The sequence below is a fragment of the Ursus americanus genome, chromosome 31 (genome assembly GCF_024610735.1).
Source record: "Ursus americanus isolate L20-20 chromosome 31, mUrsAme1.1.p, whole genome shotgun sequence".
NCBI classification, from domain to species: Eukaryota; Metazoa; Chordata; class Mammalia; order Carnivora; family Ursidae; genus Ursus; species Ursus americanus.
This window is the reverse complement of record NC_142157.1, coordinates 36,695,364-36,711,560: the sequence shown is the minus strand read 5'-3', so window position 1 is coordinate 36,711,560 and position 16,197 is coordinate 36,695,364. Positions and strand designations below refer to the sequence as shown.

General features: G+C 44.4%; 1 protein-coding gene across 13 annotated transcripts in view; it reads left to right on the top strand.

Annotated features, from left to right (window-relative positions):
• ZMYND11 (zinc finger MYND-type containing 11) overlaps positions 1–16,197 on the top strand; it is a 124,239-nt gene that overhangs the window by 79,799 nt on the left and 28,243 nt on the right. For 7 of the 13 annotated variants that reach the window (XM_045812933.2, XM_045812930.2, XM_045812929.2 and 4 more), the window contains exons 4-5: positions 79–123; positions 2,695–2,856. The exons of 2 other annotated variants lie outside the window; for them this stretch is intronic. In XM_045812933.2, coding sequence (XP_045668889.1) covers positions 79–123; positions 2,695–2,856 — 207 coding nt within the window. Of the gene's footprint in view, positions 1–78; positions 124–2,138; positions 2,233–2,694; positions 2,857–16,197 lie in introns of those variants that run through there. 4 more of the 13 variants (XM_087857782.1, XM_087857781.1, XM_045812940.2 and 1 more) reach the window with 3 other exon arrangements.

The window sequence follows — 16,197 nt, the reverse complement described above, 5'->3', positions numbered from 1 at the left end:
CTTTAGCTCTGTGTATTGCCTGATAATGAGCAAAGTTGTAGTAGAGAGACCAAGATTATTTTGTTTTTATTTTGAAAGGCCTACAGTATGCAGCCTTTCTCCAGGACAGCAGCCCCAAACAAGGTGAACTAATTTTGCACTATGTTATTTTACTTTTTAATTCTGCCCTTTTTTTGTATTACATTTCCATCTTTTTTTAGGCTATCTTAGTTTATTCTTGCTAGAATTACTCATTAAAATCAAACTGTCTGTACATTGCTTCTAGTCTTGGATTTTATGCTAGTAGGTTTGCATTTTTAAAACTTTCTTGAAGTACTGGAGTGTCATTTCACATAATATGCTGTCGATCAGGCTTTGTCTAGAGTGGTTGCTGACATCTGGTGAAATCCAGGGAAAATGCACGCTTAGCTTTTGGCACACATTGAGTGTTTCAGAAGTACTAAATCAGTGGATTGTGTTTACTAAAAGACAAACTGTAGGCAAATCTGCCTGTAACAAACATTCTTATATCATTTATAGCCCTAACAACGTTTCCTGGATTCAAAATCTAATAACTTTTGAACTTGACTTTTGCATGTTACGTATTCTGAGCAGCTACTGCGGCCCTTAAAAGAATGAACAGCACCTACATGCTGTTACATAAACAGGTGTCCACATGTTCCTCTACTTTAACTTGACTTGAGGTATACTTTCATTCCTACAATTTTTGTGAAAAACTAGGTCTAGGATTACACACACCGGTGAAGAGAGATCCACTTTCCTCTTTGTGTCATGGTGGGACGGGAAACGGGGGTAAGAAGAAGTCAGGAGACGCTAGGGGAACCTGAGCTGCGTGCCTTGTCTTGGTGAGCCGAGTTCCCATTTTGCGAAGAATTACAGGAAGATGAATTGATGTAAAAAAAATTCAAATGATGGAAGATGGCGGTTTCTTTTGTTCATAATGAATCAAATATAAGCCATCGAAATCCTTTAAGATGTTTCTGAACAGCTAGGAAGAAAATATTCTGCAAGACTTTGTTTCAAACTGGGAAGGAGTTGTGTTGATTAAAAATAGACCAAAGTATGTTATTCTTACTGAAACCTAATTTATCGACAAATTATGAGACAAAACTTGAAATAGCTGAAGTGCAGCTTCCCACCTAAGCCCTGTACGATGGGCGCCCCCAATGACCATTGTCACTGCCAGGCGCCCACACGCACGTGTTGTATCCAGCGTGGTGAGCTATGTTTCTTCTACCATGTGCAAATTAGGGTTTTATGTCAAATCAATATCTTACGATTTTTTTAAGTAGTCTGACTGAAATCCCTCCACCAAAGTAAGTTTGCAGCAAATCTGCAGCAAATAACCAGAAATGGTCATGCTTTTTTATTACTTTGGTTGATAAAGACCACTTTTTTAATAAAAAGCAAACCAAAAATTTACACTTTTGTAGAATTTGGTAAATGTACTCTAGCCACGACTCTGATTATGGGTAGGAAGACATGAACTTGGGAACGTTCTCTTTTGAAGGAGTGGGTGGTAAGCCCCTTGTGAGGTCAAGCAGTGATAATGTGGACCTTCGGTGCCAGAGGCTCCAGTGTTTTCTGGACAAGTCCACGAGGAAGCCTGTGTACCGGGGGGGGAGGGGTTACTGACCTGAGAGAAAACAAGAGAGCTGCCCGGCCCCAGAAGCAGACTGTAGGCAGTGGTTTATGAAAAGAAAAATGATGGTGGAGCTTAGGCCTGGAATTTCAGGGTCCCCGTTGAAAGTGGCCTGGATTGCACTACGTGAGGGCTCGACCCTTGTTCGTTTATTAACTACATCAACAGAGGAAGGCTGAGAGTTAATCCATCACTCTTAACACAGGGATTTTTGATAAAAGCTAAGAGTGATATTTATAAGGAATGTATTAATGAATTAGTGCTAAATTACGACAACCAGTAACATCTTCCTGTTTCTAGTTAAATGGTGTTGGCTGTTCACACACAGAGTGTAACAGAAAATGTACAAGAGCACCCGTCCTTATTTCATTTCTGGGGATAGTCCCAATAAGAAAAAAGCCTGCTTCCTGTTTTGTTTCTTTATGGTAATGTCCTTTGGAGAACGTGATTAAACCTTTAGTTTCACATTTTCAATTTATTTTTCCAAATTCAACAGACCCTGAAAATTTGACAACTGTCAGAACATGGACATTCTGATTAATGTTATTTTCAATAAAGCATCCAATACCATGGATGAGAAGATAAGAATAGTGAGCATCATATTTACTACTATTCTCTCTGTTCCCACAGTGTGCTAAGTACTTACTGTATTTTGTTTAAAATGCAGAACAAAACAGGTTGGTTTATTTGAAATACTGAGCTGTAGATGCTGGTTTGGGGTATTCAGTTTACTGAAGAAATAATTCCATAGATTATATTAAAAAAACGAAAGATAATGTTAGAACTGGGATTGGCTCTGGACTTACTTCATTTGGGCTGGTTTTACTATCAGATCACCTTAAAATATTTTGAGTATTAATACTGTTCAGGAAAGAAATTCAAAATTTAAAGAAGCAAATTTCTAGGTATTTTTTCCCTCTTGTTTTAATACAGTAAAATGTCTAAAATTGTTTTTAATGCCTAACTTCTGATGGACTTTAGTTTCAATTTTGTTCTTAGTCATTGCAGATATTGACAAAATGTCATACGAAATTATTTTGTATTTTTTGTAGGACTGGGAAACAGAAAATCATGACTGGTATTGTTTTGAATGCCATTTGCCTGGAGAGGTGTTGATATGTGACCTGTGTTTTCGTGTGTATCATTCCAAGTGTTTGTCTGATGAGTACAGGCTTAGAGACAGCAGTAGTCACTGGCAGTGCCCAGTATGCAGGGTGAGTACCTATGAGCTTTCATGTGCTGGTCAGAGGGTTGGAATTCACTGATAATAGCTGTGCAAGATACCCCAGGTGGGCGTGCCAGGTGAATGGATGACAGACTGGAGGGTGGGGGTTATCAACTGAAATGATGGTGAATGAACACAGCACTGGTCAGTGCGTACCCCAGAACACCTGACATACTCAGGGTATGGACTGTAGAAAGTTCCAGTCACATAAAAATACACTTTCTTCCCTTACATTACACTTGCCTCTGGATTGTGTGACTCCTGTCATGGCTAGCCTTTGGAAATCAAGGAATAGTCTCCCACACTAGGTTTGGTTCAATCTATCCTCTCCATTCAGGAAACACAGCCAGCAAAAGGCACATTGTTGGAAACATTTTGTATCTAACTTCCCATTTTATATTCATGTAATGTCGCCTTTCTTTTTTGTCATATCATGGGTTAGTTTATTCCTTGCTTGTATTTTATTTGGAGGGTGGAGGGATGGGACAGTTGTATATAAAGCATTCTAATTACTTAAAGCAAAATGAAATAGTCTGGTAGGAAAAATAGGGACTTTCCACAATTATTTTCATTCCTGTTATTTCCCTAGTGAAAAGTACACCTGGCTGTGCTTGTTGGTTGTAGAACGTGGTGTGTGTGCGTACAAGTGATGTGTGAAGCCTGCATAGTACATCGCATATGGCATTGACGGTGATTAGGGGTTATATTATTGCAACCTCTACTGTTTTGTATTACTAATTGCTATGATCCGTATTGGGAACCATGCAAATTGCTCATATTACTCATGGGCTCAGTTTCTGAATATACTTTGTAATACTTGAGTTAAATATTCGTTTATAATGTAAAAAAGTTGTGTGTTCATAATTTTTCCCTTCTTCAGTACTGGTCCTAAATATCCTGCCAGCATGATGAGCTTCTGGTATTGTCTTAGTAATGTTGACTTTGTATACTCCATCTCACTGGCACCACTGTACACACTCAGTGTGTGTTACCTCAGTATACTCCATCTCACTGGCACCACTGTACACACTCAGTGTGTGTTACCTCAGTATACTCCATCTCACTGGCACCACTGTACACGCTCAGTGTGTTACCTCAGTATACTCCATCTCACTGGCACCACTGTACACACTCAGTGTGTGTTACCTCAGTATACTCCATCTCACTGGCACCACTGTACACGCTCAGTGTGTTACCTCAGTATACTCCATCTCACTGGCACCACTGTACACACTCAGTGTGTGTTACCTCAGTATACTCCATCTCACTGGCACCACTGTACACACTCAGTGTGTTACCTCAGTATACTCCATCTCACTGGCACCACTGTACACGCTCAGTGTGTTACCTCAGTATACTCCATCTCACTGGCACCACTGTACACGCTCAGTGTGTTACCTCAGTATACTCCATCTCACTGGCACCACTGTACACGCTCAGTGTGTTACCTCAGTATACTTCATCTCACTGGCACCACTGTACACACTCAGTGTGTGTTACCTCAGTATACTCCATCTCACTGGCACCACTGTACACACTCAGTGTGTGTTACCTCAGTATACTCCATCTCACTGGCACCACTGTCCACGCTCAGTGTGTTACCTCAGTATACTCCATCTCACTGGCACCACTGTACACACTCAGTGTGTGTTACCTCAGTATACTCCATCTCACTGGCACCACTGTACACGCTCAGTGTGTGTTACCTCAGTATACTCCATCTCACTGGCACCACTGTACACACTCAGTGTGTGTTACCTCAGTATACTCCATCTCACTGGCACCACTGTACACACTCAGTGTGTTACCTCAGTATACTCCATCTCACTGGCACCACTGTACACGCTCAGTGTGTTACCTCAGTATACTCCATCTCACTGGCACCACTGTACACGCTCAGTGTGTTACCTCAGTATACTCCATCTCACTGGCACCACTGTACACGCTCAGTGTGTTACCTCAGTATACTCCATCTCACTGGCACCACTGTACACGCTCAGTGTGTTACCTCAGTATACTCCATCTCACTGGCACCACTGTACACGCTCAGTGTGTTACCTCAGTATACTCCATCTCACTGGCACCACTGTACACGCTCAGTGTGTTACCTCAGTATACTTCATCTCACTGGCACCACTACACGCTCAGTGTGTGTTACCTCAGTATACTCCATCTCACTGGCACCACTGTACACGCTCAGTGTGTTACCTCAGTATACTTCATCTCACTGGCACCACTACACGCTCAGTGTGTGTTACCTCAGTATACTCCATCTCACTGGCACCACTGTACACACTCAGTGTGTGTTACCTCAGTATACTCCATCTCACTGGCACCACTGTACACGCTCAGTGTGTTACCTCAGTATACTCCATCTCACTGGCACCACTGTACACACTCAGTGTGTTACCTCAGTATACTCCATCTCACTGGCACCACTGTACACGCTCAGTATGTGTTACCTCAGTATACTCCATCTCACTGGCACCACTGTACACACTGTGTGTTACCTCAGTATACTCCATCTCACTGGCACTAGTGTACATGCTCGGTGTGTTTTTCCTCAGTATACTTCATCTCACTGGCACTAGCGTACACGCTCAGTGTGTGTTACCTCAGTATACTCCATCTCACCGGCACTAGTGTACACACTCAGTATGTTACCTCAGTATACTTCATCTCACTGGCACCACTGTACACGCTCAGTGTGTTACCTCAGTATACTCCATCTCACTGGCACCACTGTACACACTGTGTGTTACCTCAGTATACTCCATCTCACTGGCACTAGTGTACACGCTCAGTGTGTTACCTCAGTATACCTCATCTCACCGGCACTAGTGTACATGCTCAGTATGTTACCTCAGTATACTTCATCTCACTGGCACTGGTGTACACAGTGTGTGTTACCTCAGTATACTTCATCTCACCAGCACTACCATACATGCTCAGTGTGCATTACCTCAGTATACTCCATCTTATTGGCACCACTGTACATGCTCAGTGTGCGTTACCTCAGTGTACTCCATCTCACTGGCACCATTGTACACGCTCAGTGTGTGTTACCTCAGTATACTCCATCTCACCGGCTCCACTGTACACGCTCAGTGTGTTACCTCAGTATACTTCATCTTACCAGCACCACTGTACACGTGCAGTGTATTACCGGAGTATACTTCCTCTCAGCCGCACTACTGCACATATTTAGTAGGCAGACGAGACCATTAGGGTGGCCTTACAAATACAGTGTGTAATGATGATTCATAATCAAATGCCTAAATGCTAGGTCATTTATAAATTCCTAAATCTGCATGTATCAGTATCAAGCCTTAAGCTGTAGACCTCTTCTTTAGTGTCTGCAAGAATTTGCGGTATCTCCATGAAATTAGTTTAATTGGAGGTGTGGGAACTGTTTTAATATTCATATTTTATTTTTGCAGATTTGGATTGTTCATTTTAAAAGCAAATACCTGTTTTTTGGTAACAGTTAACACTTGAAGTAAGGTATTAATGAGATCTTAAAAACAAGAGCCTAAGGTAGTAAAAATACAAGAGGTGGATTGCTGATCAGATAGGAGGGACTCTGGCCCTCAAGAAGTGCAATTCCCGATGCCCCAGTGTCTTTATGGTCACAGCTTTCATAGCACAGACTGAGCAAAAACACTGGATTTTTGAAGATGGGTTAAACTTTATTGTGGACATTTTATATTCCTGAGTGAAATTGAACAATTATACTTCTGAAGAAAATATCTAATAAAATTCCTACTTTTGTAGGAATTCACTGTCAAGTTGTCAGGTCCCATTTTCTACGTGTGTTTGCTCTACTTTTATGGACCAGATGGTTTTTGTTAAATTTCACTGGACCACACAGAAACATGTTAGCCACAGTGGAGCTCAGTGCACCCCATCTGTCTTTCTTTCTATCCTTTGGTTTTCCTTTTGTCTTTGTCAGTCTGGACTTGCCCATGTTGTGAGAGGGTTAAGCTTGTGGCAGGGATGCTGAGTCAGTAAACACTTGTGACCCCATTGGTTTCATAGCCTGGGAGCCACCCTGGGGAGGCTCACAAAGCCTATGTTTGGGTTGGGGATAGTGAGTTTTATTTTGAGCTTTAAAATGTCTTAAGAAATCATTATTTCTTTGTAGGATCTATTCTGTTGTTTTAATTGTTAACATTCAAGAAAAAGATACGTGGTAACAGCCTTTCCTGGGAGAAGGGGTCATAATAACCTTGAAATTCTAAGAGGATTTTAAGTATCTTTAAGGGAAGTCTTGTGGTTGATTTGTTTTTTTAAATAGTGTCAAAACTTCAAGTAAAACCATTTTTGTGATCTAATATGAAAGTCACCGAGCAGATTCAAATGTTCTTGCACTTAATGAATGGAGAGTCTAGAGACTGAGAAGAACATGGTTGCAGATCAGAACATTACTCCCCAGTCTCCTTTTCCATTAGTGTTTAGAAAGATCACAACACTCATGAGGAATTTTGAAGATAAAATGCCCATGGCCAAATTTCTGCAGGTTGAAATGGCAGGTGAAAGCCATCCATTACTACCTAAACTTGAATATTCTAGTATTTATAGCAATCAGAAGACTTTTGGTTCTATGTCATCTGTCCCTGACAGCATTGAAAATGTCACTGAGAATTGGTCTCAGCCAGCAGTTAGCTGTTCAAGCAGCTTTATCTCCTATATCTATTTCCAGATATTTTAAGAAGGCAATGATAGAAAGTTTTCTGTATTTAAAATAATTATATTAACATTCATAATAAATCTCAAGAATCTCACAACCCTGAGGATATTTCTTTGGAATGTCTGCCTTTCTAAAAATAATTATACTGTACACACAGGGTAGATTGTTCTTGAGAAGTAGCCTCTGCATGTCATGGTAGCATTTCGCTTTGAAAAAAATTCTAGTAACATACTGTTTTACACTCTTACAGGGAACTCTCATTCATTAAAAAAAGGGGGTGTTTTAAAATTATTTCTTTTATAGTTTGCTGTAAAAAAGTCAAGTAATTTAGAGGAGGAGAAAGAAAAAATGACATTTCCAGAAATACTAGGACACAGCAGGTGGATGTCCTCACAGACCTCTTTCTGTGTGTGTGAGCACAAGCATGTGTGCATGTGCCTGTCCATTTGTCCTCTGTCTGTAACTCCACATACACGACTGAACGTAGCCTGTGTGTGTGTATTCAGCACCGTCCCAGGTACCTTCGGTAGGGCGGGCCATAGTTTATTCCCAGCTGATGCACATTTCCATCACCCCCACTGTCCTGTCTGATCAGCAGTATCACCCTGAAACTTATGCCGTGCCCAGAACTGTGTTACATTCACACTCTCACCAGCAGTCTGCTCGCTATAATTGATTTCTGTACGCAGATGAAATTTGTATTTTGTTATAGTCGAGTATATTTGAATTTTATATTCTTGAAATAGCCGTGAATTTTTCAGGATAAAAGTGAGAAAACCATAACTTTTAAGTGAAAGTACCTTTTAAGATTTTATTTGCCTGAAAGATATATCTTTAAAACACAGTATAGACAAGTGTGTTTTTTAAAAACAGGGAAACATAAATGACGTGTATTTATATAACTCTGATCACTTTCACAGGATAAATTTTTTTGAAGTGGAATTAATAAATTTAAAGGATGGGCACATTTTAATTTGTGATACAAATCACCCAGTTGCCCTTCAGAAGGTTAGACCTGTTTATACCAACATGGAAGTGTTCTTCAGTTTTCTGTCACCACTGTGATAGTGGTGTCTCAGTGCTGTTTCGTTTTGATAGAGTTTCCAAGTCACAGAGGCAGCTTTTCCTTTGGTGCTTCAGTCATGGAAGGCAGGCCTGTGCGTGTGCACAAGCCTGCCTGCATGTGTGCTTGTGTCCCTGCGTGGGCGTGTGTGCGTGTGGGACCAGGGGTTTCTCTGTGCATCTGTCTTACATGCACACATGAACGCATGTGTGCACGTGTCTGTTGCATGTGTGCAAACATGCATGTGCATGCCTGTGTGCTTGTGTGTGCAGGTGTGTGCTTGCCCACGCATGCAGATGTCCATGTGTGTGCATGCACTGCTGCTTTCTGGCTCTGCTCCTGCTGGTGAACATCATGATAATGTTTGATAACTTTTGAATGCTTGGTAATATGTGGGCCAAGTAATGTGTTCTAAGGTCCCTGGGACCGCTGCTGAGTTCGCTGTGTGCTGCCTGGCAGACCTTTCTGTGGGGGTGCGGCGTTCTCTCTCCGCTGTCTCGTGGGAGCACTGGGCACTTAAGCAGGCCTGTGAGGCCCACGGCCTGGATTTCTGTTTGGTAGATGATGAAAAGGAAGGCCTTTCTCTGCTTTAACTAAAACTAAAGCAGGACTCAGCGGCCAGTAGTGGGCCACCTGGAGTGTGATCGGTGGGCCCAAACGTGCCGATGTTCGCTGAGTTCTGGGGGAGCTAAATTGGACTCATTTGCACTATGACTTCTGCTTGCAAGCTGGCTAAAGGAAAAATCATGATGAAAGCTATTTCTTAAAACTGGAGTTAGAAATTTACTTCTGAATCTATTTTTCATTCTTTTTGGTGTGTAGGCAATACAATTTTTTTTAATTCCTAAAGTAGGGAGGTCACTCATTTACTGTTTGGAAAGAAATAGAACAAAATGCTAAGTGAAAATACTTTGAAAACACGTATTACCAGTGGTGTGTCTACCACGAAACGGTAACTGTCCTTGCTTTCTGGTCCGTTTGTCTCTGTTAAAGTGGGAAATTTGTGAATATTTTCACCCTGAACGTAGGTGAGTCAGGTTTTCAGCCATATCAATAAATCTGGAATGGAGATTTGATTTTCAAATAGAAGTAGGAGTTTTTTGTGTCTGTTTGTTTTATGGTAGACAATCATAGTGTTATTAAAAAATACAAAATAAACATGAGCCAAATAATTTTTACAGTTTTTTAAAGCCAACATGATCATATCATTTTTATACTAACAAAAAATAGAAAATTACTTTTAAAAAGATCTTTGTCTGAACCAAGTCCTTTATGAGGCTGTTGAGCTGTTCATCACAGGCCTGACTGTAGGAAAAGGTAACGGGAACAGTACTAAAGCCAAAGGGTTTTTAAGATTGGATATAGCGTCTGACCTGGACCCAAACAAGAAAGAAAACCACACATTTTCCACATTGTCTTCCCATGGTGAATTTAACATTATGGTCAGAAAGCTTGGATATGGATGTGAAGTGTTTTGGGTGGTGGTATATTTGTTCTTCCTGATGTATCTTTTGCTGAATAAGTTAATTTTAATTAAACCAAACCTTTTACTTTTTACTCTGAGGGATTAAGAGATAATAGTTGAGCTGGTTTTACATCACGAAGATTCCAGCTTAAGCTAGATACATAAACGCTCATTTGGTGTTTCCAGTATTGATGAACTTGAAATACTTACAGAATGGGTACAGTTTCCTTTTATCGCCTCTGCAAATGTCCGAGGTAGGAGGGGAAGGATGGGGAGGGAGGCAGGTAGTATTCCTGTGGCTGACAGCTTCACAAAGCAGAGAATAGAGATACTTGTTACGACCCGAAAACAGAGGCGTGTGACTTATTTTCGGAAGAGAACACAGAGGCACACCCCACTGAGGAAGACCGCTGCCTCTGTGCTTCCGATCGTGTGCTTCAGCGTTGTGAAGACGGCGGAAGGAGCAAGTCGACCCGAGACCTGTGTTCCACAAAGTGTTCCGAATGCCTCTGTCCTCTCTGTCCCCCGGTCTTTGTAACACACGCACAGGAGCCCACCAGGCGTTTAATGTGGAAGGATAAACCCCTCTCTCTCTAGTTGGTACTTTATTTTTTTTTTATTGTATTTATTTGACACAGAGAGAAAGAGAGAGCATGATGGGAGGGGCAGAGGCAGAGGGAGAAGCAGGTGCCCTGCTGAGCAGGGAGGCCCACATGGGGCTCAATCCCAGGACCTTGGGATCTTGACCGGAGCCAAAGGCAGATGCCCAACGGCTGAGCCACCCAGGCGCCCTGGCTGGTACTTTGGTGTCTTTGTGAGTACGTGGATGTAGTGGAGGTAGGAATACCGCCTCTCTTCACCGTACCGGTCAGTTCTGTGGCGTGTGCAATTAATCCGAGGCTTTGATACCTGCTGATCGTATCATCTGAACTTAGGCAAAACTCATGGACCTCAGTCAGATAGGAGGGAGCCGACTTCGTACGCGTTAATAAATACAGATACAGCTGCAGTAGCGTTCCATGCTGTCAGTCGGGATGGAGAAGTCTGGGAACACCACACGGGTGACTGTGGACCCACCTCCCAACGAGGGAGTAGCTGGTGAGCAGTTGTGTTTGCCACCGTGCTTCCAAGAATCCACATGAATTACCCTCTGAATTCCAGCGTTTACCTGTGACTAAGAAGGCATATCTGGGACAGCTTAAGGGAGGTTTTTAAACTGCAGTTGAAATTCCTTTAAGTATTAAAAACAAAAACTAAAACTATTGCCAGAAAGTCAGTGCACGTGGCTCTGGGATTAAGGACGGAGCCACAGGGACCCATGTGGTTAAACATGGAGCGTTCCACACACAGACGTGGGTAGGCTGGTTTTCTCGCTGCCAGTAGGTGTGGCGCTCTGCCCTTCCAGCCTTGCAGAGGAGACGCGACGTCAATGTGTTGGTGGTGGGGAGGGGGTGAAAAAGACTGAACACAGGTATATTTTTAGAAAATTATCCTAGTAAGTGATTGTCGTTAAGGGGCTCCTGGGACCCCCGTGTTGGGGACGGAGAAGTGGCTGGACTTTGGCCCCATGCCCCAGGCCAGCTCTGCTGTGTGAGTCTCAGATACCAGGGCTTCCTGTACATGGTGACTCTGTCCTCCTTACTGGAGAGCCTGTGGTTTCCATGACAACACAGGCAGTTTGTGTGCAGGTAACCTTCGTGAGTGTTCTGTGATTACAGAGAGTGAGTGGTTGAGAGCTGGGGCTGCTGGACTCCTCCAGCACTGTAGGTATCTTATAGGCAGATGTGCTGCTTCCTGCAGTGGCACGAGAGGCCCCTGGCTCCAGACTCACCTGCATGTTGTTGAGAACACAGCCCTGGGGCCTAGGACTTTCCAGACCGTGGCCTACATGTCTGTGAGCTCACAGACACTGACGGGAGCCTTTCTGGTTGGAGGCCAGGGCGGTGTTTAAGTGTCGGCTGGTGAGAAGCGGTTTATGCACCAGAAGTAAACAGAACGGCTCGTAGGGCCAGAGTGTACTAACACAGCTTGCTTCTGAGTGTTGCACATTTGGAAGGGTTTCCTGTGGCTGAGTTCAACCATATGGAATATTTTTTCTAGTAGGCAATGAATCAGTAATGACTACCAGCAGTCCATCCGCTAGTATTTATTGAACACTTACTGTGTGCCACATGCTGTGCAAGGCCTGGGCAGATACCGGGCTGAGCTGGACCCTCGTGGACCCTGTTTTCACAAAATGCAGAGTCTGTTCCAGGGGTTAGCAAACTGTGGCCTATGGGCCAAGTCAAGCCCGCCAGTTTGTGTCCTGTTCATGAGTTTACAATGGGTTTTACATTTTTAAATGGTTGAAGAAAAATCAGAAAGAAGAATAGTATTTTGTGACAGGTAAAAATCATGAGAAATTCAGATTTCAGAACCCCAGAGTGTTACTAGAACACAGCTGTGCTTGTGCAATGTACGTGTTAACTGTGACTGCTTTTTGCGCGGTGCAGACAGACACGTACTGTATGTCCGCAGAGCCTAAAGTACTTATTGTCTGGCCCTTCACCGAGGAGGTCTGTTGACCGCTGGTCTAACCTTATGGCAGGAAAAATATCCCAGATGTTGGGGATCCCCAAGAGAGTCTGACGCCCTTGTCTTGTGTAATCACAGACTGGGGGACTTGGATTTGGTCAACTCCAGCAGCACAGATCTGGGATCTAAGGGAAAGACCTCCGGACCTGTGACCATCACTTGTTCCGTTTGGGTACTAGGAGCTGCAATGCTGTTTCCCCAGGTTCGTTTTTTGCTAAGATAAGTTTCTGCTGCTGAACATCTCGGTCTCTGAGGACCACTGAAAATTCCAGGCTCTTCAGTCCTGAGTGCTCCTTCCTGTCATGCTGCTTGGGCATTCTTGTCAGTAACAGCTGCGGGTCAAAGGTTACAGCTGCGGGTCAAAGGTTACAGCTGCGGTCAAAGGTTACAGCTGCGGTCAAAGGGTACCCATACCTCTTCTTTGAGCTAAAACCACCGTGAGGTCCTGAGTGTGGCTGAATTACCAGGTTTGTGTTTTCTCTGTGGCTTCTACCGAGCCTCATCCTGTTTGCTCAGACCCAGCAATTGTTGGTGACAGTGGTAAGGATCCCTTACTCAGGAAGATGTTTAAGATTTTCTGTTATTTTTTCCCCATAAGGAAAGCAGCCCCTTGGTCTTCTGTCGTGTGTTTGAGGGCATCGTACTTTAGTCTCACACATTCGTAACACACCTTCAGCCGTGTGATCACTGTCCTTTGAAAATGGTTACAACAACTTTGGCCACGTGATGCAGAGGCTCTCCCAATTATTTGTAGACGTTGACCGAAATTATTCCGATATGCTGTGGGGTGATGTGAACAGTTACCAAACCCACTGGGCTTTATATGAGCCGCAGACAGTCGCAGAGAGGCCCTTCCTGAGGGGTCGTGCGGCCTGCAAGTAGAGAATGCGTAAGGTCTTCAAAGCCTGAGAAAGAATTGGGTCTGAAGTAGCCTGCAGATACTTAAAAGCTTTATTTTTGTTTTTCTGACCTTGCTGTTAAGAGCTATCTGCTTAATTATGTTACAAACAGAATAGCATTTACTTCAGAAGCCACTCCTTTAACTTCTGTAACTTCTGTTTAAGTGGCTTTTTCTCAGGCCACGTTCAGTGTCTTGGTTTGGCTGACAGGCACAGTGGAGACACTGCTGTGTACGTCACATAGGAAATCCCAAGTGTCATGGTGCCACCCGACCAGAGGCTGCAATGCTTCATTCCTTCAGTGAAATGTTAAAACTCTAAATTATAACAGGGAAGTGTCAGAAAGAAAGCCCGTAAGTTTAGCGAGTGTGGGAGCATCTTACGGCAAACATCTTCAGGAACTGTAGGGAGAGGCCACATGCGTTCAGGGTCTCGTGTCGGCGTGAGCTCCCCCAGCGAGGCCCATGGGCTGCGGGTCTGGGAAGCAGGCACCTGCCACCCCCTGGAAGTGCCCGGAGCAGCCGAGGTCCAGGCACAGAACCCTGTGTCATCCGGACATCTGCAGGAGAACCCGTGTTTGTCACCAGATGTTTGAAACGATTTATTTTCTGAGTCTCTAAACAGACAAACAACGGGGGTTAGATTCTGCAGAAGAGTGAAGTACTTCATAGGTTGATGTTGAGAGCACAGAGAGGAAAAACCGTATTCCTGCACAGATGTGGAGTCCCCCGTTGCCTGGAGGGGGCAGCTGTTCCCCGAGTCCCCACGCCACCGCCCTGTCTTCAAGGGCTCCCTGGGTTGACCCGGGGGTATTTAAAGGAAGACCTGCTCTGCCTCCTCGAGGGAAGGTCTGGAGCAGTCCATAGTGAGCACTGAAATTAGGCTTCATGACATGAAGTGTTGGTTGTATAGTTCCCGTAAATTGTACGTCACCTGTTAAAACAGCCATAACCCCGCAGATGGTATGACAAGACTTGTGACCTGACGTAGGCTGGCGTTTTGAGTTTACAGATTGTGACTTGATGTCAGACTGCTATTTGGGATCAGCAGTTTTAGGAGCACATCCAAAATGTTTGGAGTTAGCACGATAGAGCGTGCAGCTGGAAGCTTTTGTTTTATTCTCTGTTTTTAAGAGAATATCGGTTTCCCAAAAGGTGAGAAAAACAGCAGCCTTCTTGGCCTTTAACCCCTTCTCTTCCCTGATTCCGACGTCGGTCAAGCTGTTCATTTAGTGTAGAGGGCAGTGCGTGGGGGGATGTCCGTGTTGCAAGAATGTTTGTCCAAAATCAGGAATAGCTGACCATGCGTTCCCTGCCCCAAGAGCGCCTGCACACTCGTGCTTGCGGACACACACCAGTGTCCTTCTCAGTGGTGCTGGCTTTCGGGAGGGAGCACTGGTAGTTCTCATGTGTCGCTGTGGGTCTTGTGAAAAGTGAGGATCCACAGGCTACCCTGGAGTGCCCCCCCCAACCCAAGACTCCAAACCTGGAGTCCAGGAAATGTGCTCGTGTGGTAAACTCCACACCTGAACCACGGGTGCTCGGTCTCGGCCACGCGTCACGGCTACCGAGCAGCAAGCGAATGCTTGAGCAACAGATAAAGAGCACAGGGACCTTCCCTCAGAAATCTCAGTGCGTGTGCTCGCGGGTGAAGCCCAGCTGCGATCCACAGAAGTCCCACCAGTGTCTCTGGGTATGGACGGGCTTGAGAAACTGCTCTGTGGTTGGCATCGATTAGAAGCCGTGTGCACAGGTCATACAACCGTCGAGCACGACAGAAGAAGTGATCGTGCCAGAGTCCAGGTGAGAAGTGGAAAGAATGGGCCAGGGTTACTTCTTATGATTTTAAGTAATCTCTGCACGCATCGTGCGGCTCGAACTCACGACCCCGAGATCAGGAGTTGCGTGCTCTTCCAACTGAGCCAGCCGGGCACCCTGGGAAGGTACCACTTTAAACAGGAAGTGCGTGAAACCACATCTCCAGGAAAGAAAGTGTGCGTCCCTTTTCTATTCAGATGGCTTAGTGTTGCGTGTGTGGTAATCAGTTCACTCACTGAACTGAACAGTGAAGAATTCTGTTACCTGAGAAATGATCACTCCTGCCTCCAGTCCGCGACCATAGTGGGATGACTTCCTGCACGTACAGCTCTGTGGGAGCGCTGACTCCCTGGGCCGAGGCCCGTTCTCTGGGGGCCTGGGGGGGTGAAGGCAGCCGGGGCGTCCTGGCCACACATAGTCGGTCGTGCGCGGTGTGTCCTCCGTGGGGCGGGGGTTTGCCGGGGGGCCTCAGCCTCGACGGAGGAATGGAACATTAGTCTTTGTTTCCTCGCTGTCTAGGAATGACATGAAAGGGAGAACCCTTTCTTTTTCTCTTCACGTGAATTTAGAGTTTCTGAGACATAAACTGAAGAACCTGATTAGCTGTTCAGGTCAGGCTGACAGAGATTGGAGTCGTTGCTGAACAGACCCCGTAACCCTTGAAAACATAAGTGGGTGTGCAGCTGCGCTGTACGAATTCATAGGTGACACGGACTTTAATAACCTCTTAAATGAAGAATAATGTATGTCGAAATTCACCCTTCAATGTTAGTAATTTGAAATCTTCCCTAAAGGGTTTCAGCCAACTTTTTTTTTTTTTTG